This window comes from Scleropages formosus, chromosome 10 (assembly GCF_900964775.1).
Source record: "Scleropages formosus chromosome 10, fSclFor1.1, whole genome shotgun sequence".
In the NCBI taxonomy this organism is placed as follows: Eukaryota; Metazoa; Chordata; class Actinopteri; order Osteoglossiformes; family Osteoglossidae; genus Scleropages; species Scleropages formosus.
Window position 1 is genome coordinate 4,414,023 of NC_041815.1, and position 22,732 is coordinate 4,436,754.

Genomic DNA, 22,732 nt, shown 5'->3' on the forward strand with positions numbered 1-22,732 from the left:
TTCTGAGCTCGTTGCAGATTTCCTTCGTCACGTTCATGGCAAATTAGTTGCCATGTCCCGGAAGCTGTTCGGTAGACCGATGAAACGGTCGCAAATAGTTCTTGCGGTATAACCTATTTTCTAGTCACGCAATTCGAAATCAACATAAAAATGTATCAACTTAAATTTTGTTTACCATGGTAAGGTAAGAGTTTGGGAGCATGCTTACCCGGGGTATCACCTAGGTACCACCCGCTGCAGAGAAAAAAAAAGACATGCGTTGTCATGTTTATAGGATTGCTTTTTATGGGCTTTGTGAATTGAACATGGCAGAACAGTTCCACTACTGCTTTCTCCTCCACCTGCAACAAATTGCTCTGCTTTTTTTTTTTTTTTTTTTTTTTTTAAAAAAAAAAAAAAAACTGTTACTCTTTGTGAGAAACTTTCCTCCGCTGACCCCATTTAATGTGGTTCTGCTGGCCAGATCGCTGCACTGCTGTTGCTTTCTGTCACACAACACGGCGTTTTATAGAGAGGCAGGGCCCCCCGTTAAACACCCTGAGCACATATAGTCTGACCTGCAGGAAACGCAGACAGGCTCCAGCTCTCATAACATTTATTTTACCAACAATCCCAGAATTAATTCAAGTAGTACTACACCAGTAATACTGCTTAAGAACAAATATTATTATTATTTTTGCTATTTTGTTGCTTATACAGCTGGGTTATTAAAATGGCGCAATTGACTTAAAGGACCCTGCAGTGTTCCATGTCGGACTTAAAGCAACAACCATCAGACCATGTGCGCAATGTAAAGGTTAGTGCAGTCTGAGGGTTCCTGGATCACATCCCATAAGTATTACAGTTTTTTTTTTTTTTTTTTGAACAAGGTATGTTCCCTAAATTGAAACTGTACGAATGCTCTGCTCATCAAATGGGGAAATCATCGTAACGCTGGTTATTTAGCATTGGACATTGGACTAGTTGCCTTGGACAATGAAATCAGCATAATAATAAAATTTTATTTAAAATTTGGACAAGGAAGTCATCTTAAAGTCATCTTAAAAAATTTTTATCTAGAATTGTTATTATTAAGCTGACTTATTTCTCCTATTTATTATTATTATTATAGACACTCCCTGGCTTCACTTTCATTGTGAGCAAACAATATATATCTGTCTCTCAGATGTAAAGGCTTAATTACCTGTAAACAAGAAGAAAACACAAGTTGATCCTCTTCATTTTGAGCAGTCTTTGGCGAGTATGTTTGAGTTCAGCAGCAGGAGGTTTTTGGTTCCTTGTACCTGGAACAGCTTCTGTCCTCATGTTCATCAGCCTGGGGACATGTTGCTGGTGGCTGCTAGAAATATTCTGATGATTTTTTTTTTTTTTTCAAGGTATGATAACTCAAAAGAGGGGAAAAAAATCATGGTTTGACTGTTTTAATCACAAATAACAAATAAGCTGCTGAAAGAACCAGATACTCAATTTTATAATTTATACATCATGTTATATGAATGATCATGTCCCATTGTGTGAATCTGCTTCTCTGAATTGCAGATTACACAGATGAATCGTTTGGGTCAGTCTCATGACCTTTACTTTAAACCAGATGAGAAAACAGTTTGTTACTGTACTGAAAAGTCTTCAGCATGTTGCTCGAAATGGTGGCAGCCATGATGATTTAGGAAAAATTTCTCTAATTTTGCTAACATCATCTTAGACCCTTAAAAGTCTTTGAAAATGATTCATTTTGATGATTAATGATTAAGTTTTTCTAACCAGGTCTCTTTAAAGTGATGCAAATTCATTTCGTTATAAGGGTTGCACAAAAAGCAATGACATTCCTAAGGTATGAAAAACAAAAGATCAACTCGTATAGTCTTTGTCTTTAATCATAATGTCCTGAGGCATCATGAAAGAATCAAATTTTATTTAGGATTTGTTTGTAACTATGACAAATACAGGCACCCCTCACTTATCGACCAAGTTCCGTTCCTACGACTAGGTCGTTAAGCGAATTGGTCGATAAGCGAGGAGTTGCCTTTACCAATATTTCAAGCATACTGTACTGGTAGTGGGTTTGTGTCAACCATCTTTAGATATTGTTTTAATGCCACCTTTGCACCGTTTATAACATTATTAGTATATTTATATTTTCCATGGCTTGCTGTAAATGTTTCCGTCGATTCTTCGCCTTCGCACGCCTTCAAATTAATAGACGAAATATGTAGTCTTGGAGATTGCAAACGCTAGTGTATCGAATACTGAGCGACTGTGGGAACGACACTGAGACTGAGAAAGGGTGATGCGAGATGAGATGCTTGACGCTGAGACCCCGCACTGCCGTTTCCACGACCAAAGTTCTCATACAGCGTACAATACCGACTGGTCGGAGAGCTGGTCGTAAGTCCGCGCGGTCGTTAAACAGGTAGGTCGTTAAGTGAGGAGTGCTTGTAATTAAACTGATGTAACGGTAATGAGAAACATAATTTCACTTAATATTTTTATTTATAGTGGACAGATTTTTTTTTTTAGCAATATTGATTTTTTTAACCCACAACTGGTAGCTTGTATAAGGCTAAGTAACCAAAATCATAATCTATCATTGTTTTATGAGGGTGACACATTTGTATGATTAGTTGCCTGCACTTCAGCAAACCAGCGGGCACTTGGGGTTTACTTGCTTTAAGTCTTCCTTTGCAACTTTGGTTCATAAACTGGCTACTCAGCTAAAAACTGAGCAAATGCAAAGTTTCTCTGATGCTGAAATCTCTGGAACAGATTCCTAAGTAATATGAGATGTTTTGCTGATCTGTAACTGGCTCTCATGAACATTTGTACCCCTTGGAAATGTCTTAATTACACAGGTACGAAATAAGGAGGGGTTGTGTCTTGATGCGAAACAGGACAGGATGGCGATACTGCTTTCTAACCGATGGGTGTTCCCTTGTGTCCACCTCAATTCCGGCTGTAAATACTACCAACAGTTCTACTATCGTCATTATGGACGGGTGAGAAGCTCAGCTCGGCTGGATCCTTGAGCTTGCCCTGGATTGAAGGGGACAAATTGGCCGTCTTTAAACCGAGGGTGAAATCTAACTGTTGCCCAGTTCCTGTGTTGTTTGGATTTCAATACACAATGCTGAAAGCACAGATTGAGGCAGCATCTAAGAAGTATAGATTAATTGGAGGATGGGAGATCACAGATACAAGCTCAGTATCTTGCTTTAAGTGTCACGGGAAAAAAAAGTGGAAAAGGTACAAACCCAAATTACATTCATTCTTTTAGCTGACACTTTTCTCTAAAGTGACTTACAATGTTAAGGTTACAAGCTTACAATTATTTACCCATTTATACAGCTCAGTAATTTTACTAGAGCAATTTCAGGTAAGTATCTTGCTCAAGGGTACTACAGCTGAAGGTGGGGATTGAACCTCTGACCTTTGGATCCAAAGGCAGTAGCTGTTATCACTATGCTACTAGCTGCCTGGATCAAGGGCCGACTTCCAATGGTGTGTATGCATGTTTGTGTGCGGAACAGAGAGGACACAGGGAGAAGGGCATGGAGCTGAGATCAGAGTGGATTGGGCTGTTCAACACCTGCTTCCACAAACCTTTGGGAATGACACAGTTAGACATGGATCCATGCCTCACACGTTGCCCTCGTGACTTTACATCATGTAGGAACGTCTTGCTGGCTACATGAAAGTGCTGCTGATCTGTACATCTGATCTGAATGATCTGTGAACAGGAACGTCTAGAGATATGTGCGAAGACATGCAATAGTGCGTTACTGTTTGACAGTTGAGTCCGAAGGATTCATGGCGACATTAACAAGATCTGAAGACAGAGTGAACACTGTGAGATAGGGTTATATCAGTGCAGGTCAAGGTCTCGTAGGGGTTTGTTCCCTCTTCTCCAGGGCTCACTTAATGAGAAAACACTTGAAGTGAATCGTTTCGGTAAAGACACTAATGAGGCCAGGCTGCCGTAACGAGCTCATTGTGACCCGTTAGCCAGTTGTGACACTATATGTGATTGTTACCCAAGAAGCTCTGCGCTCACCGAGCAGCTAATAGTCTTTCTTTGTCTGCTTGTCTTGATGGTATTTTTCCCCCTACTCTTTCTCTTCGCATATGTGGGTTGTGAATTTACGTACGTTATTTGCGAATGCATTTTGTGTGTGTATTCTGCACCTTTGTAGTGCGTGTGGTGGCCGGTTTGGCGTATGTATGCGTTGGGGGGGGGGTCTCGATAGACCCGGGTCCTCTGACTGTTAGCAACACTGACAACATAACAAGCACATTCCCCCTCAGCCACCCTCTTTAATAACCTCTCCTGTTACGGCAAGGCAGCTCCTTGGCCAGCGTATATCGTCAGCTGATTGGAATTGGGCAACCATGAAATAGAAGTCACGTTAATATTGATCCAGGTCTTTAACGGGCTGTTTTACCTCCTTGTGTCCTTGCAGTCTCATTTGAGGTGAGCGGCTCTCTGCTGACCTGCCATAGTCAGCCTCTCTGCTGAGCAGAAGTCTTTATTGCTAGCTCAGAATGGAGCATGTGCTTGCAAAGCTGCGGCCACACCCCATCCGAACCTTTTTACGTGTGAATGCTCTTGTCATTTACACTTATTTATTCACCAGATGCTTTTATCCAAAGCGACTTCCAACAAACTCTAGTGTTATGAGCCCACACACCTTATTCACCAAGGTGACTTACACTGCTAGATACACTGCTTACACTGGGTCACTCATGCATACATCAGTGGAACACACACACTCTGTCACTCGCGCACTATGGGTGAAGCTGAAAAGCATCTCTTTGCACTGTGGGAGGAAACCAGAGCACCCAGGGGAACCCCACACAGACATGGGGAGAACATGCAAACTCCACACAGATTGAGTGGGGAACGAACTCACATTCTCTTGCATCACCCAGGTGCTGTGAGACTATGGCGCTACTCGCTGTGCTGTCCAAGTGAAGCCAAGTGAACCACAAATGTGGGAGAATTTCTATGCTTTTACAGACCATTTCTTTTTCTGATATTAGATGTTTAAGGAAGTAATTACTGGTAATCAGTTTTTGTGTTCTTGTGCTTTTTGCCAGATCAGCAAAAATTTGAAACTTTCCAGAGATGTAGAGGATGAAGCCAGGTGTGTGTGAAGTTGTGTCTGGGAGATGGACGCGCTGCAGGATTGGGGAACTACCTCTTTATTCATAACTCCAGATGTGGTCCAGACCCCTCAGTTCCGCTGCCATGTTGAGTCAGAGTTATAATGATATTGTCCTTAATCCTTGGCCAGATGGCAGAAACACAGACGCAAGTATTAGCTTCCTGCTGGAGTGAAATGGAGCACAGTATATACCTTCAAAGGCGAGCCCTTTATTTTTTCACCTTGCATCAAGGGTAGATTTCTAGTTGTCTGTTGCTCATCTGGTTTGCTTTTTTTGTATTGTGCTTTGTATTACTGCTCTTAGCGTACATGGTATACTGTACATACATAGTACTTATTGGCATTGTCCAGGCCCTCGGTTCGCTGGTCCCCAGTAAATCAGTGTCCATTCACAATATTAGGATATTTTACAATAATGACAGAATTTGTCTTGGACGAAGTCCATTCTATAAGGCATGTAAAGCCATCCAAGTTTGTATGACTGGTCAGTAAAATTCTGCTCAAGTTCCAACCCTCTACAAATATTTTCACTTGTTTGCAGCAGTGTGTTTCTTCGCTCTCCACCGATTAATATAGTTCAGCAGTTTGTTTAAACCACAAGCTACTTTATGAGTTCATGTGTCAACTGTGTATGAGTTCATGGGTCAACTCATAAATTCATAATATTTTTGCACAGCCTGCAGATCAGTTGCTGTCTTGCAGTAGAAATCAAGATGCGGTGGAGAAAGCTTGCCTCCTTTTCTTGTGAATTTTCCGCATAGTATACAAAGCTTGATGTTATGATGTACACAGAGGTGTGTTTGTGATAGTGGACTCTCCTGAAAGAAGTGTGCGCCTCTGCTCCGCTCAGAGACACCTTTCAGGTTGAAGCCTCAGCCCCTCAGTACCTCGACTGCTGTTCGTGAATCTGAGAGAGTATGTAAACCTCTAACTAAAATCACTTTCAGTTAAATCTGATAATACGAGAGATGAAAAAATTTGTCATGAATATAAGGTTATTTTTTATAATGAAAATTTCTATTACCAGTTCCTGGAAAAACATTCGGTTGCGACCCTAGTTTCAGTTCTCAGATAGTGAATTTAATTGTTTCTCGGTGGTAATCCGGTCTTTACTTCATTACAAAATTGATAAAAATAAATATTAAATCTGATCACACATACTGTATTTTGGTCGTCTCCCGGCTGTAGATTCTCTGGGCTTTGATTCAGTAATGTCTCTGCCTTGGTTTCACCTGTATGACCAGAGTAAACTCTAAGGTTGTCTAAACTTAGTGCCACTACTGTGCTACATATAAGTGACATTATTATAGAAAACAGGCACAGATTTGCTTGATCCTGGCAGATCCTAAAATCAGTGGTGCATTCTGTATATTAAAAAAGTAGTTTAAAAAAAAAAAGTAAGTAGTAATATAAAATAGAATGTTCTTTTATGTTTTGTTGCGAACAGAATCACATGCACAACTGTGACTGTTCTATAACACGCTAAGTAAGTTTGCTTACGTGAGCCTCTGTGCTAAGAGACTGGGTGTGACGTTGAGCGACGGCTCTTGACCACACAAGGCAGCTTGGTAAATGTACCGATTGAGGTGTGGGATAAATTGCTCCATCGTCGAAAAATTATGCGAACGAGCATTGGTCAACATTAAAACCAGTCTTTATTTGATGAGCTTGCTGTGTTTTGAAGGGAACAGTCCCTAAGGATGTGGTCCTCTTAGCAACTCTTGTCTATATGTTGGAAAACTGAGATTTATTTTTCAATCAAAAAGCTTGATTTATTTCGAAAGTATTCAGGTCTTGGTAATCGTCATTGAACGTAATTGTTTGTTACATATTTAATTTTTAAAATTTGTTGGACTCGGAAATTAAATGTTCTTCGTGGTCGCCAAATTTAGTACGCCTTTACGGCGTTCGTCGTTTGTTTATCGAAATCAGCATGGTTTATTTTGCTTGGCCCTGTTACACTCTAAATGTGGCCAATCAGAACTGAAATCCTCCTGCTCTACTTTCCCATATTTGCTGTAACCTCATCCAGAGTGTAGAATGTCACTGTTTTGCATTTGATTCGCAGCCACCGGATAGCTGTTTCTCGTAATGTTGCGGTGAATTCCATTCCGAAATGGTCCCAGCTTCCTCTGATGTCTGATGAAAGCGCCGGAGAAAGGCAACGCAACGGAACAGGAAGCATGTTTTTCCTTTCTTAAGGTAGTGGAGTCGACAGCAGTCAAACATGACCTCTTGGAGACAAGAACATTCTCGTCAGGAGCGTATGAGACGTAACAAGAGCTCTGTTGAGGAACCTGTCAGATACTCCCACCCCTCCCATTTCATATGTGCGTGTGCTTCGTTTTCCTCATGTGTTCTATCCTTGCACTTTGCAAGTGCGACCTCAAAAAGGAGTCATGCATGAAGATGCCTCGTGCCCGCCCGCCCCCCGTTAGGCAGTAGCGCACGTGAGTTTGCGTAATTAAAGTTGATGATTGTCTTTTGAGCTTCCCTCCGTGTGAACCAAGCGTGAGCAAAGCCGGTGAGAACGCCGCTCACGGTGGCCGTAATGGGCTTTGGCAGAGTGTGCAGACTCCTAATTGCACTGTCTGTTCAATCTCATTCTTTCTGAAATCATTCTCCCGGGGTGAACTGCCGTACACAAATCATATACATTTAGCCCTTCGCTGCAATGGATGTCAGAAAATTATTTTTTTAAAAAAAAAAAAATAGAATAAAGCGACTGGTGATACTACGGTCTTCTAATATGTGTGCTGTAAAAGTATTTCTGCTTTCGTATACAGGAAGAGGTGATAAAGAAGGCTCTTAGTGAGCATTTGTCTTCATCCTTATGTAACTCTACCCTTCGCAGCAGACCTTTGACGAACGACGTGTTTTGTTCGCGCCTGTTTACCCGACTTATGAACATAACCCTAAAACTCCAAGACTTGCACCGTAGTTGCTAACGGTGCCTTGTCTCATTCCGGACAGGCACGGAGGAAGACAAAGCGGTCAAGTCCAAGAAGACGTTCCGCAGCCAGGCTGTGGTCAACCAGAGCCCTGAGACGGAGCTGATGCTGGAGGGTGATGACGACACCGTCAGTCTGCTGCAGGAGAAGGAGATCGACAACCTTACTGGTAATGTAACGCAAGCAGCCAGAGGCACGTCTGATCATTGCCGCAGACGCACCTAATGACATCTGTGCAAATACCTGTCTCTTCTCGACTACAGTCCCTGATAAATCCCATAGCCCAGCAGTCTCTCTTTCAAAAATATTTCTAAAATACTGTGAGAGAACCAGAAGCATCAAAGCTCGACCAGATGGTCTAGTGAGCTGAGCTTGCTGAGGTTGGGAAGAACATTCTTTGCCATCACCGCCCAGGGATCTCAAAGAAATGATGCTTAAACTCTGGTCCTCCCGCTCATTACGCTCCAAAGAAATGCGATGACCAACATCCAGCTGCAGACTCCTAAGCTAAATTAGAATAGCCTATCTGTCTCGCTTTATTTATCTCCTTAATGTCGTATTATGTTTCAATGCATCACTCACATGTTAAATCTGCCTTTTGAAGTCCAGCGAGGGGCTTGTAGTAAGTCCCGGAACTGGCCAGAGAAGTGTCTTTTTCGATACGTGATGACAGAACTTGTTCGTCTGTTAAAGGGTACTGAGCGTAAGTCCTAAAGAAGATTAGCACAGATTTACTTCTTCCCCTAATTAAACACAAAAGTGTGCGCTTAAATGAATCTATTTTAAAAAAAAAAAAAAAGTTTGTTTTCCTTCGTGTTCCACTTTCTCATACCTACAACCTTGTCGGCTCTCCACGGTAGGCAGGCGTGGCCCTGGAGCGTGCGGTCCGAGCGTAAGGCCGAACTCGGAGACGTTCGTCTTCCTTGGTTGAGTCGGCTGTTGCCGCGGTCTTCCTCCCTGACCGGCGTGGCTGCCTCCTGCTCTTCTGTGTTTTCTCTCTTATGTCATTTGCAGTCCCGCAACAGTCAGCGCGAGAGGCCGGCAGTTTAAATGCACACCACCGTTGCCGCAGGAGTCAAATGTGGATCGGGTTGCTTGCGTTAAACCGAATGATGAACAGGCGAGCGCCGGCCTGGACTCCTACAGTCCCTTTGATTAACTGTTCGCGCTAATGGCAAGCGGTTCTGTCCAATTAATCAGTTTAAATCCAGATAATCTATGAAGTAAATGAGACGGCGTTAACCTCTAGTCTCGCTATTCCTCATGGTTTATTGTGTGTGAAATTGGAAATGTTGCCATTAACACACTGTGCAGCGTTTTGGACTATCCGTCCCGACTGCTTTTAGTTGTTACAGTCACGTCAAAGTTTGGTATCGCTAAAACAAGCAATTCTGTCATTCCTCCTCTCATTTATTTATTTGCATGCTAGACATGCCTTTATACTATATTCTTTTGTAACATTAAATGTTGTTTGAAGAACGTGTTAAGACTGTCCTGTGCGCTTATAGTTGCAAATCCAGTATTTTAGTCAACGGGTACAACCATGCTGCCATGGTCATTTTTCACTAATGTGGTTTAAGGATGTGTCTGTTTAAAATATTGAAGTTCACGCTGCAGAAAGGTTGTTCCAAATTGGAAAGCTGCTTTTTCCATCTGGTCCTGGGTTTTGACAGCATGCTGAGGAGCTCAGAAAATATAGGACAAACAACATAGAGAGTCCATGCGCTTGGGCTCCTATACCTTCTGGAATACAGTACAAGGCATATAGCAGCTCTGGCAACTTAACATTTATTTATTCATTTTTATATTATTATTTTATTGCAGAGGGGGTGCGGTGGCGCAGTGGGTTGGACCACAGTCCTGCTGTCCGGTGGGTCTGGGGTTCGAGTCCCGCTTGGGGTGCCTTGCGACGGACTGGCGTCCCGTCCTGGGTGTGTTCCCTCCCCCTCTGGCCTTACGCCCCTGTGTTCCCGGGTAGGCTCCGGTTCCCCGTGACCCCGTATGGGACAAGCGGTTCTGAAAATGTGTGTGTGTGTGTGTGTGTGTGTGTGTGTGTGTGTGTGTGTGTGTGTGTGTGTGTGTGTATTTTATTGCAATCATGAATGCACCATGACTTAATCTGTATTGTATTTATTTTTGTTATGCTCTGACTTTTACATTAGTGTGGCAGTGCTGTTTTGTCTAAAGCAGAGAAGTCTGTGATCAGGCTTATGTACCAGCAAAAGATTTTTTTTTTTAGACCCCTTCTGAGTTTTACAGCAAACCCTTCGTGTGCCAAGCTATTAAGCCAAAAGACAAAGAAAAGACTTTCTTTTCTCCTTACTTTCTTCATGATACCTATACAGATCACAAAACAAGAGTTTACTTTCAGACACCACCAGTTAAACCTCTCCCCAGTATCCCTAGTCCATTTGTGCTTCATGTAAGTAGCACCCTTTGTGGCTTTTCTGCCTGCTGTAAGGTTCTTACCAGAGTGCAACAGTGGATTCTGGCAGCAGTCGTAAATTCTTGAAATGTTTACCGTGGTCCAATCACAAGGATTATATAGCAGCAAATGGAGTGGAGTAATATCTGGTTGCAGCGTTTCCACAGTCATGATGAAAAACTGGCCAAATGTTTGCATCCTGACAAAAATTTGCCGTCGGCGAAGTAGGTGTTTGTTTTCCGGTTTTGTATTCGGGGCTGTGTGGAACTGCTGCGGCAAGCTGCGGTAATGTCCGTTTCAAAGCACGTCTTAGGTCAAAATCTGACATTAGTTCACCGAGGGTACCAGCTTTGGGACAAATGGTGCGGTTAAAAACGAAGCACACGATCCCGGGCGGGTAAAGGCATGTTAACCCACTGAATTTCGAACGCCGTGTGGATTCACCTCTACGGCCTCGATGTCTGAGTTGAAGGTTGGAAAAAAAAAAAAAAAAAACTCGTTGATCCCTCTCCAGTTTGCGCTTAATGGTGACATAGCATTTGATTCCAGTGTTTGTCTTCCTGCCTGCTTCTTGCAGCTTTATTGGAGCAAAGATCCATCCTGTATTGCAGCTGGGAAAACTGAGCGCGTTATTATTATTATTATTATTATTATTATTATTATTATTATTATTATTATTATTATCCCAGACATATAACATAAGTAAGACATCGAATAAGCAAACATAGTAATACCGTAGTTCCAAGTACTAGGGTGCTGTTCAGTTTACCTCCACTAGGGGACTTGTGTTCCAGGGTAAACAAAAGCACTGCTGTCCCTGTAAGAGACTCTCCTCTTTTCCTCACTAAACGCCCAAATAGCCGATGGTTTTAAAGCAGATTTACGAGACCTGACCTGAGAAGGCCTGTTAAACTAGTCAGAGAAAATGTGGTAAAACACTCTTTTGCAGTATACAGTATGTGTAAAACTGGAGAGGAGGAACAAAAGGGTGATAAATGGTGCTTGAGATGTACCAAGATGTCTTTAAAAAAAAAAAAAAAAAATCCACGGTTGTTTTCATAGGACTGTCTGTGGGGTCATCTGTAGGCGAACAATATCCGAGATCCACGGCTGGGCCCCGCTTGCGATCGCGGCGCGCCGCGCCAGGACTCCGCGGAGCACGTCACGCAATACCCGTGTCGGGCCGAGCGAGTGAGGGGTGTGTTCAAAGGAGGTCCGATGGCTGGTTTGACAGCTCTGTGAAGGTGGTCTGCGAAGCCTGTGCTGCCTCCCCCCCCATCCTCAGACAAACTGTTCTGGCTTATTTTGTGTCTTTGGCTCATGTGAAACATGGTGATCGGGAGCCAAGCGTAGGCCGGGCCTTCTTCGGAGTCCCCAGCGGAGCCCTGTCGCAAACAGCGCTGGTGTCCTCCGCCTTACCGAGAGGACATGGGTACCTCCTGTAGCGCAGCATTTAGGTCCCGCTACCTTAAATTAAACTTGTTCACTCAGCAAAGGTTTTGTAAGAACTCTTGTTCTCGTCTCTTTTTTTTTTTTTTAGATTCGGCAAATACGAGTAGTACGACGTAGGTTTGTTTGACGCTAATAGGGTGGCATCATTCTCATGCCAGAAACCACGTTTTTCCTGGCTTTGTTTATTGGTGATGTTCTTCACATGCACTGGATGGATCTGAGTGCAGTGATTGTGTGAGCGAATACATTTCATTTAGTTTCAGCTGCAGTTTTTTTTTTTTTTGTTTGAAAAGGGACCTAATTTGTACACTACAAAAAGTAAAAGGGGAACGTTATAAAATGGTGCATCTAATGTATTCGGTGCATTTAAAATGCCTTTACGACCTGAGAAATTACTTCCACATTTTTTTTTTTTTTTTTTTTTTTCTCCTTTTTTTCAGCTTGGCTTAGTCGAACTCTTCGATCTGGTTCTGATTAAAAGTTGTGCTATCTTTTCGAAACCCGTCTGTGTTTAGCAGAGCCATGCGGATGCCGGTGAATGCATGGTAAAATAAGCTATTCTCTGTTACGCTGGCTGCGCACGATGATGTCCTATGTAGGGCGGGCGGCATGACTGTCACAGCAGTGTTGAAGGTGCAGCTTTGTTCAATTCATTTACATTAAACAAATTTGTCATTAAAATAATGATGGTGATCATTATTATTACTAGTAGTAGTAACATACAGAGAATATTGTTAGTAGTATGTGTAGAATTTGGCACTATTACCCATAAGATGTTCCTCTTTTATGATTGTCCCTTTAGGGGACTGTAAATTGTAAGGTGAACAAACTATTTACCTTTAGTGTTTAAGCAGCTTAAAATTTCTATATTTTTCTTCTCTGATGAAGGCGTGCATACAGTCTGTAGGATGATGAAATCTGATCACGCGACAGTGCTCTTTCGCTCTGGGAAAGGACAGAATAGGAGCACTTTTGTTTGTAATGATGCAGTTTCCCAGAATGCCTCTGTTTGTTTGTTGCAGTGCAGTGGTGACATCACAGGGTGGGAGGCGAAGGGAGCCCGCTCCTCCCGCACAGGGCCGGCGCACTCCTCGTGGAACTTCGCAAAAACACCTGTTTTACCTACACTCCGGTCTTGGGGCGCACTTGGGAGTTTTCGTTGCAGTGAAGAAACATGTCTGTCAGATGTTTGAGGTTAACCTTTGATTCATCGCTAAAGATATAGTGGGAATATTAGGAATTTCCCTGTAATTAGAATAAAAAGGAATGTTGTGTGTGCCGTGTGTCTGTTTCACATCAGCAGGCTTTTGGTGCCCATGTGTAGGGAAAAATCTAAGTGTTGTATGTGCAGCTTGCAGGCGGAATAGAGTATTTTGCACAGTATCTGTTGTGCTGTACCATGCACTTCTATCAGTGGTTGTGGTGTTGCAGGAGTCTTGGGCGTTGTGTAAAACCCACATGATTCCATGTGCTATGACTTGATCCTATTTTGAAACTGACCTAACCGACAGCATTTCTACAGCCATCGCCATCGGGACACTGGACCGCAGCGCTGCACTTAGTTAATTTTTGCCATTTATTTATCCATGTAGCATGTTTCAAATGTGAGCCATAGCTTCCCTCTTCTGACATTAACCTAAGAGAGCGGCCGTACGGCGAAATGAGGGGTCGGAAAATAATTCGGAACAGCTTTTCTCTTTACATTCAGTAGCTTTTTTCATAGCTTCCCTGTGTGTGCAAAATCAAGTTTTTTTTTTTTTTTTTTCTAATTATTATTTCCTTTTAAGCTTTGTGGATGTGGGAACTCTCGTAGCTTTTTAAAATCTCGTTCTGTAATAAATGTCTGTGACATGGATAAAGTCATTATACAGATAAATGTATAAATAGAGATAATGTGACCAGCTTTAGTACATGCACATAAATGGACAATTTCTTTTTTTTTTTCTTTTTTTTCTTCTTTTTCAGATTACACTCTGGTGGCATATGGGAACCCTGCAGTAGCCCATTATTCTTTGTGTAAACATTTTAATGCTATATCCTAATTATGGAAAGAGTGTCCCAGAAGGGATTACTCCTAATCCCCCCTCTCCGTGCCTCTGGATGGAGTGGATTAACGGTGTATTGTCTCGTTCTTTACAAGTGGCCCTTCGGGCTACTGCACAAGCGCTCCTGTACCTCTCAAACACCGCGTTCTACTTGTAATTGCAGGTTTCCAGCCGACATGTGAAAGATAACATATCATTAGGAGCGATGGCCTTATTCTCAAAATCCTATTAAAGACGGGGCGATCGCAGGGTGCGCTTCGGAGGAAGAGGAAACGCTCGTGTGTGCGCACTGTGGTACAGATGGTAGTACAAATGAAGTACAGTGTGCGCACGAACAGTAACAGCAATGCGTGGGGAAGGAGTTAACGCGTAGTGCGTGTGCTGTCTATTTATTATTATTATTATTTTTATTATTATTGGAAAAACGATTATAACGAGTAATTTACCATTTTCCCCACTTCATATAACTGTGCGATTCATTTTCGCCGTTTTTCATTGTTTAGGTTATGCGCTGAGAAAATGTTTGAGTGAGAAGCGCGAAGGTTGTCGGTTCTGGCTCCGTTGTGGTGGAACGACCTCCCCCCCCCCTCGCACTCAGAACTGCTGAATCCCTGTCCACATTTAAAAAAAGGGTCTGAAAACTGACCTCTTCCAGACCCGCTTCGCCCGTCGTCTCTTAAGTTCATGCAAAGTATAAATATTCATGCACTATATACTTTAAGAGCGTGTCTGAATCGATCCTTTACGCAGCTACTCCTGTAAATGATTGTGTATCTGGGGGGAAAAAAAAAAACCAGGAAGGTGATCAGGAATTGTTGATATTCTGATAAAGTTTATGCAGCCACTCGTGTGATGAACATTGGTTCATATATGGTGGAAACAAACTACTTAAGAATCACACGTCTGCATCTCTTTCTCCTAATGTCATGAACACATTGCATTTTTTTCTATGAGATGCGCGTCGCTTTGGAGAAAAGCGTCTGCTAATGAACGCGCGTAAATGAATGTAAATGTTTTCTATTACTAGTATGACGAAGGCGGGCCTGCAGCGGCCGGTGCTTCGTTGTGCGAAACGTGCGGCAAAAATGTAAAGCGCTGCAGCTCCTCTAATTCCACAATTCGTGCGAGCGCATCGCGTGCACGAGGGAAGAGGGAATATCGGAGTGACGCGCGAACGGTGTGCTGTGTGTGTTCGGGCTGATGTTTGGCAAACGCAGTCCGTGTAGCGGAGCTGGAGGCTGGAGGCTCGGGCTGCGCTCGGGCTGCGATCCCGCGAACCCCTCCGAGCACCGTGAAGGAGCGCGCTGGGAATTGAAACCAAAACCCACTTGTAATCCTGCAACAGTATCGGCCATAATTGGCTGAGCAGCGCAGATTAAGATTGATGAGACATTAAAGTGGCTCCTCGGAGTTCAGGAGATCAATAAATAAATATCCCAGCGTGCAGACTGCAGCAGAGCGCCGTGGCGTGGCGCGTACGCGGGCCCCGCGCGTGCCCGTCAGATGATGGGACGATGGAGGGAGGGATGGAGAGGAGCGGTTGCTGAGATCGAGGGGGTCAGCGGTGATCGCAGGCCCAAAAAAAGGATCGTTTCCTTCGAGGCCTAAAAGCAGTGGCTCAGTCTCATCGCAGAGTCTCAGCACCTCGTTCGTCCTTTTCTGGCGGGAGCGCGCCGTAAAAACGTGGAACAAACGTCGTTTTCCCTTCAGTCGCTTCCGCACGAGTTAATTGTGCTGGCCCGCGTCCCCTTAACGCTTTGAGGGAGAATCTCATTTTAAAATAATCGACGTTATGTCGAGAGAAAGACAGGTAAGGTGACAGCATAGTCCTTCTGCGCTTTTTTTTTTTTTTCCCCTTGTAAAAGTCCTCATAAATTCCTTCCACCTCTGGCTCCGTAAAGAGCACTACGGCCATGTGGCATCACTTCTGAACCAAGTTCTTCTTTAACCTCACAATAGTCAGCATGCACTTTCGATCCGACTTATAATAATAATTACTAACTACTACTAAAAACCACTACTACTACTAGTAATACTACTGTTACGAATAAGAATTTTTTCTTTAATAAAATAAACATAATAAAATTATCATTAATAAGATTAAAAATAATAATTAAAAAATAAGAATAATAATAATTATTATTGATGTTGTTTTATTCGTAACAGTAGTACTACTAGTAGTAGCGTAGTTTTGTTTCAGTAATTCTTTCATTTCTTTTCGCAGTGTTGTCTTTCATTACATCTCAGCGTACGAGGATTTGTAACAATGAAAGAAGTTCTCATTTTTGCTTTACAAAAAAAAAAAAAAAAACAACGGTTGTGTCATTTCACAACGTTTCAAACAGGTGAACATAATTTAATCTGCAATTATTAACACAAACCAGTAGTTGGGGGGGGGGGAAAGTGTGCAGACGAAGCGAGGGCGTATAGTGTGAGCGGAATTGGTGCGTGTGTCGGTGCGTGACAGTTGTGCGTGTCGCCCCCCCCCCCCCCGCAGGCCCCGTGCTGTTGAGCAGCCCCGCGCAGCTCGTGGCCCCCATGGTGGTGGCGCGCGGGACCCTTTCCATCACCACCACGGAGATCTACTTCGAGGTGGACGAGAACGACCCTGCTTTCAAGAAGCTCGAACCCAAGGTGCGTCCCACGCGTCTCCGAAAGCCTGTTTACCGTTAATGTACAGCCCCTTCCATTCTCGTCACAGCTGTCCCTTCTTCTCCCTTTATTTATCATCATCATCATCATCATTATTATTATTATTATTATTATTATTAATAATATTATCATTGTTATATTTATTATTATTATTATTGTTGTTGTTATGTTGAACTGTGCCGATGACCTAGTTGGTAGGTGACACGGTTTCTGTTTAAAAAAAAAAAAAACAAAAAAAAAAAAACAGGAGAGAGAACTTTAAAAATACTTCAAAAAATACTCAGGGACTGTTGTTAAAACGGTCAGTTTAATGCGCAGTGGTTTTCTAACGTCTTCATCACAGCAGAAATAAATGTGCAAACACCTCTCATTCGCAATGATTCTCCTTAGGGTTTTTTTTTTTTTTTTTTTTTTTTTTTCTTTTTTCTCTTTTTTTTATTTAAAAATAGGCTTCCGTTTTTATTTCTGTCCATATATTCTACCGTCTAAGGCTATAAATAGGCTGTATAAAAATGCCTGAGATTTGTTAAGCCAGACAATGAAAATAAGGTCGTGGAATTAGAGACAAACATTGTTATTTATATTTTGTTGTGTAAAAGATATTCGGCTGCGACTTCATTTTAATGCATTTTTTTTTAAAATTATACAGTTGCCCGCAGGTGTAGGCTCCGTGTCGGTTTTTAGGCAAGTTTTATTTTAATAAACATTTTGCGTCACGGAGTTTTATGCAAAACAAAATAAACAGCTCAGTGCATAAGAACAGTATTATTCAAACATGCAATTATTAATCTGCCTGTAATTTTACTGGTGTTTGACATGATGCGTAATATTTACCAGCATCTGGTTTTTATGCAATGCAATTTGGGTTGACTTTTTTAAATTAATTTTTCTTATAGTTTGCAGTTTTTCAATATTTGAAGTGATTTTCTGACACTGCAAGTCTTCGTGTAATCCAGCATGTTAAGTGCTGCGTTTGCTTGCTGTTTGTTTTGAAACTCTGATTAGACGAAAAAAAAATATTTCTATGTTTCTGATTTAAAACTGAGTCGCAAAAACGGTGCGAACAACAGATAGTACTTGATTTTTTTTTATTAGAATTTTAAATAAATTCAGAACAGAAATGAAAAGAAAAAAATCAAGTCACAAAATGTTATATCCAGTGTTTTCATATCCAAGTGCATTTTTTTCTCAGATAATATTTTATATATATTTTCCAGGCATTGCCAATAAGCAAAATCAGAACAAAACGCTGAAATATAGTTTTAAATTAAAATTCAAGTATATATTTATGGAATGTTTTAAAACTGAACAAAAATGTAAACTTTTACGATGACTCGTGTTCCTTTGACGACGGAGTAAAAAAGTAAAATATCGGTGTTTTTTCTACCTTGATTTCTTCTCTACCAGGAAAAAGCCCCGATGTCCATAAAAAGATGAACTTATTTTTACGCGTCACAAAACAACATTCACAATCTCAGACCACTGGAACCACAATCTATTCATGTAGTTTTATACAGTATAAAAATGTACAATTATATTCTGACAGGTATATTTAACTGTAATTATCAAATCGGTGTCAATTATAAATAATATTTAGTTACCCTCCCGTTATTGTGAGCCACGGCGCGCTCCAATGCGCGCTCCCGAGTGACACATCTTGGCTTTTCTGCTGTTGTTCTGAATCAGCCTTTTTTTTTTTTCTTTCCTTTTCCTTTCTTGTTTCTTTGTTTTGTTTTTGGCAAAAAAAAAAAAAATGCTATAATCCCGGGGCACATCCTCGGACGTGTGTTTCACAGGTCACGAAAACGGGTATGAAAAATAAAGAGCAGCGCTCGCCTCCTTCTCGCGTAGTCCTGCCTTCGGATCCCGCTCCTGCGCGCGGGCCCGCCGCACAGACACCGCGCGCGCGCGCGCGCGCGAGCCCTCTTCCCCTCTCAGCGCGCGCGCGCACACACACACAGAGACACAGACAGACGGAGACGCGCGCGCGCGCGCGGAACCTCAGAGCTTCTCCAGGCTCTTGGGGTTTGTGAGGATCTCCCGCGCCAGTCTCCACGTCTGTTTGGCCGCGTTCTCGAGCGCCGAGTGCGGCTTGCCCTGGAACAGGTCCAGGTTGGGCAGGAAGTAGTGCGGGCACCGACGGCACTGCAGACACGAGATGAGCTGCAGCAGGATGCCGTTGAGCCGGTCGCCCAGGCAGTTCTCGTCCCAGTCCGACTCGCGCGGGTGCTTCTCGCACTCGTACGACACGAGCGTCTTCATGTGGTAGTTGTTGAGCGGCTGTCCGGGCAGCTCCAGGTGTCGGTCGCGCAGCGTCTTCAGCACCGACAGGCACTTCTTCCTGCAGCCGCCCAGCAGCAGGCGGTTCTCGGCCTCGGCGAACTGCAGCACCCAGGCGTCGCTCTCGGCCGAGCTCTGCTTGCCGTTGAGCGAGTAGCACTCCTTGGAGAGCAGGTTGAAGCCCTCGGCCTTGACCTCGGCCACGCGGTTGGGCCCCGGCCACGGGATGTGCGGCAGGGGCCAGTGCGCCGCGCTGCGCGGCCAGATGCCCGTGCACTTGAAGGCGGGCGTGATCTGCACCACGTAGCGGTCCCTGATGCGCAGCTTCACCTCGCTCGTGTCCGCCACCATCTTCACCACGTCCCGGTAGCTGCACTTATCCACCGCCTGCGCCACCAGCGTCTGGAAGCGGGAGCGGATCTTGCGCGCCGACAGGTAGCCGGAGGCCGTGATGAACTCCACCCAGAGGGACATGCTCCTCTTGCGGCCGTCGCTGAGCTTGAGCACGGCGCAGCCGGGCAGCGAGCCGTCGTCCACGAAGTTGAAGACCCCCATCTGGTTGAGGTAGAGCACCACCTCGAACTCGGTGGGCGAGATGACCTCGAGACCCTCGAAGCGGTTGTCCATCTCGTTGAGGGAGCTGATGAAGCGCGGCTCCTGCACCTCCACCTCCTTGAGCACGTCGGACACCACCTTGCACACCTCGCGGATCGTCTTGGAGATGGCCGCCTTCCTCGACTGGCATTTCTCGTTGTAGTATTTGTTGAGGTGGTACACCAGCTTGGCCTGAGCCGCGATCATGTTCGGGCAGAGATCCGGGTTGTACACCGGAGTCTCGCAGTACGCCGACGGATCCAACGCGGCTGTTTGTACCGGAGCCAATTTTAGAGAAGAATGTGGGCTGCTTAGAGTGAAAACGGAACGTGTACGTGTGCTTCGGTGAAGCGAGCTCGTCGTCCTCGTCCTCGTCGTTCTCGTCGTCTGTGCTCAGACTAGCACGCCCTCGCCTCGTCGATCTTCTCGGCGGCGGTCATCGGGTTCGACTCGCTCCCCTCGCAAATAAGTCCCTCGATCTCGATTTACGAGCGACGGCAGTGCGCGGCGGCGCGCCTCGGGATCGGACCCTCGCTCCGCTGTCAGTTGCGAAAACGAGCCTCCTCGGCGCCTGTGCGGTTTTCCTCTCGCCTTCTGTTTGTGTGTGTGAGGAGGAGGAGGACTGCCGGTGTTGCAGTGTTTAAGTGCTCTCGGACGCACCGGCGTGGAAGTGATGAAGGGAGGGAGGGTCGGACACGGGGAGGTCCAATGGCCACGGGAGTCGTCACCGCCCCATCCCACTCCACTCCACTCCACACACTCCTCACACTGCACACTCGGCGGAGTACACGGCGATGCTACCCGCCCGCCCACCTTTTATACGCAGCACCGCCACACGTACAGGTAGACGGAGGCAGGGCCACCGCGGAGCCGCTGGACGGGGACCGACTGGGACGACACTAAATCCGGCCTCTCATTTACGGGACACGTAGTGAACACTGACACCGCGCGCAGGTAGAGCAGTGTCAGTGTTCACTCGCGCTCCTCCTCCTCCTCCTCCTCCTCCCTCTCGCCTTTTAAACTGCACTTGTTGTGTGTAACGGTTATGTTTATTTATTGAAATGTGTCGAGTACCGCTAGTATGTGTGTGGCTGTTAAAGTGGAGTAAAAAACAGTGATTTGGAGTAAGTGGCGTGTGCGGGGAGAGCACAAACAGGGGAGGAAATAGTGCGGCGCTCACTGTCACTGCTCACTCCACTGGTGTCTCTGCTCGTAACGGCGGCTTTGTGCCCAGATGCGCTTTTCGGTGCCCCTTTCACTCTTTTTTTTTTTTTTTTTTTTTTTTTTTTTAAATTTTAAAAACCATTGTTTACGTCGTAAATTTGTGAGAGGTTTTTTTTTTTTTTTTTTTTTTTTAAATTTTTGTTTGGGATTTTGTGTAACCCGGGTGTACGTTATTTACACATTTGGATTTCTCCTTAAGTGCTAGTACAGGAGTTGTAAATATTGGTGTAATAATAATAATAAAAATAATAATAATAATAATCGCATTTACTGTTAATCTGTGCCATTTAGCTTTAACTCGTTTATTCGCTTGTTACCGCTCATGTGGAATAATACACGTTTTTTAAAATGTAATTTTACAGAGGAGGTGCTTAAATGTTTCTTTTTTTAATTTTTTTTTAATTTTTTTTTTTTTTTGCACGTCAAATGCTGTATTCATTTACGGTGTTTCCGAAAAGGACTGCTTTTATTTATTGTATTAATGGATGGTTTTGATTTTCCAATCGGTTGCTGCCGTTTATCATTTCCTTTTTTTGTTTAATTTTAACTGATCGTTTTAAATGTCGGGTTTCTGTTTAATCCAATGACGGAAAACCTGTCGTCACAAATCGGCGGTGTTCATTTTTCACTTTTTAGTTTTTAGCTCTCACTCGTTCTGTATTCCGGTGTAACGAATTTTGTGTTAATTTGGCTAAATGAGAGAAAAGCTGTAAAGCGGAGCGCGTTCGTTCGGAAATGTCCCTTTACCTTTATGGTCTTCGCCTTAAATGTGTGTATTAACTATTATTATTTAAATTTGTTACAAAACACTCGTCCAACAAGTCTTCCTTCGGATCCTCACTGCGGAATCTCTCTTCTGCAACATTTTCTTTAATTTTATTTCGCCGAATAAAAGCCAGTTTACATTCCTTCAACAAAAAAATCAGTGTATTTCAGCGCAAAGGTACAATAAAGAAAACGAAATTCTTCATTTTTTGTGTCTTAGGGAACACGCAAGGTCACGTCTCGTTTTATTTAAAAGCTGCTATATTTTGTTGTCGTATTTGGCTCAGTTATTGTAACTGTTAAATGTGAATATAAAAGATGATCTGAAACAGGATTTGTATAATAGCCACACGGAGAGCCTTCAAATTCTACATTTCTCACATGAAGCCATACAGTCATATTCCAAATCGCAGTAATATTCAAAATTGATCCAGTATTGAGGAAGTTTTTAATCAGAAAGTGTAAATTTGTCATCTTTAAGAATAAAAAAATGCATATATTGTATCTTATGTATGTATGTATAAAATATTATAATACATATCAGGCAGTGTTTGAGTATCACTCACATTATTAATTTGAACTAGAACAGCCAGCCTCTTGTATTCAGTAACATTTTACCATTTTAAAAAAACAAGTGTTTGAAATTTGTGAACAGATTTAAATAATGGACAATTACAGCAGACTGGATGAACTAAAAATGTCCACGTGATACTCTTTGGTGCCTCTCTCTCATCTCTAGTTCCCTTCTGTCCGTGATAATTTCCTCTTTAGAGTCTCTTCACATCAGCAACACAAAAAAAAAAAAAACAAAAATCGGTGGTGCCATACTGGATATCTAATGAAAATATGAAATAATTTTTAATGAAATGGAAGGAGATGTGCATCAGCACTTGAAGGCAACATTGTCCCTCAGCATTGTGTACTGACTGCATGTGTGTGTGTGTGTGTGTGTGTGTGTGTGTGTGTGCGTGCTAGTAATTAGTCATGCTGCGACGGAAACGGACCAACACACCCCAAGTGGAAGTGTATTTTGTGGCTCACGGGTTATAAGCCTGATTACCATTGATTACCGTCGCCGAACCCTCCCTGACTCCAACTGAAAACCTCTCCCGACATTATCATGTGTCATGTGAAATACTTTTACAGTCATACAATTTACTTTCAGCACAACAAACACACAATATA

At 43.3% G+C, this 22,732-nt stretch overlaps 2 protein-coding genes across 2 annotated transcripts in view; one reads left to right on the top strand and one right to left on the bottom strand.

Annotated features, from left to right (window-relative positions):
• The window catches only part of LOC108941277 (neurobeachin-like), a 227,076-nt gene that overhangs the window by 166,824 nt on the left and 37,520 nt on the right, over positions 1 to 22,732 (top strand). The window contains exons 38-39 of the mRNA XM_029255523.1: positions 8,133 to 8,279; positions 16,530 to 16,666. Of these exons, the coding sequence (XP_029111356.1) occupies positions 8,133 to 8,279; positions 16,530 to 16,666 (284 nt within the window). The remainder of the gene's footprint in view (positions 1 to 8,132; positions 8,280 to 16,529; positions 16,667 to 22,732) is intronic.
• LOC108941261 (putative nucleotidyltransferase MAB21L1) lies at positions 18,616 to 20,161 on the bottom strand. The gene has a single exon (XM_029255476.1). It carries the CDS (start codon positions 19,763 to 19,765, stop codon positions 18,686 to 18,688), a length of 1,080 nt encoding a protein of 359 aa, XP_029111309.1. The 5' UTR covers positions 19,766 to 20,161; the 3' UTR covers positions 18,616 to 18,685.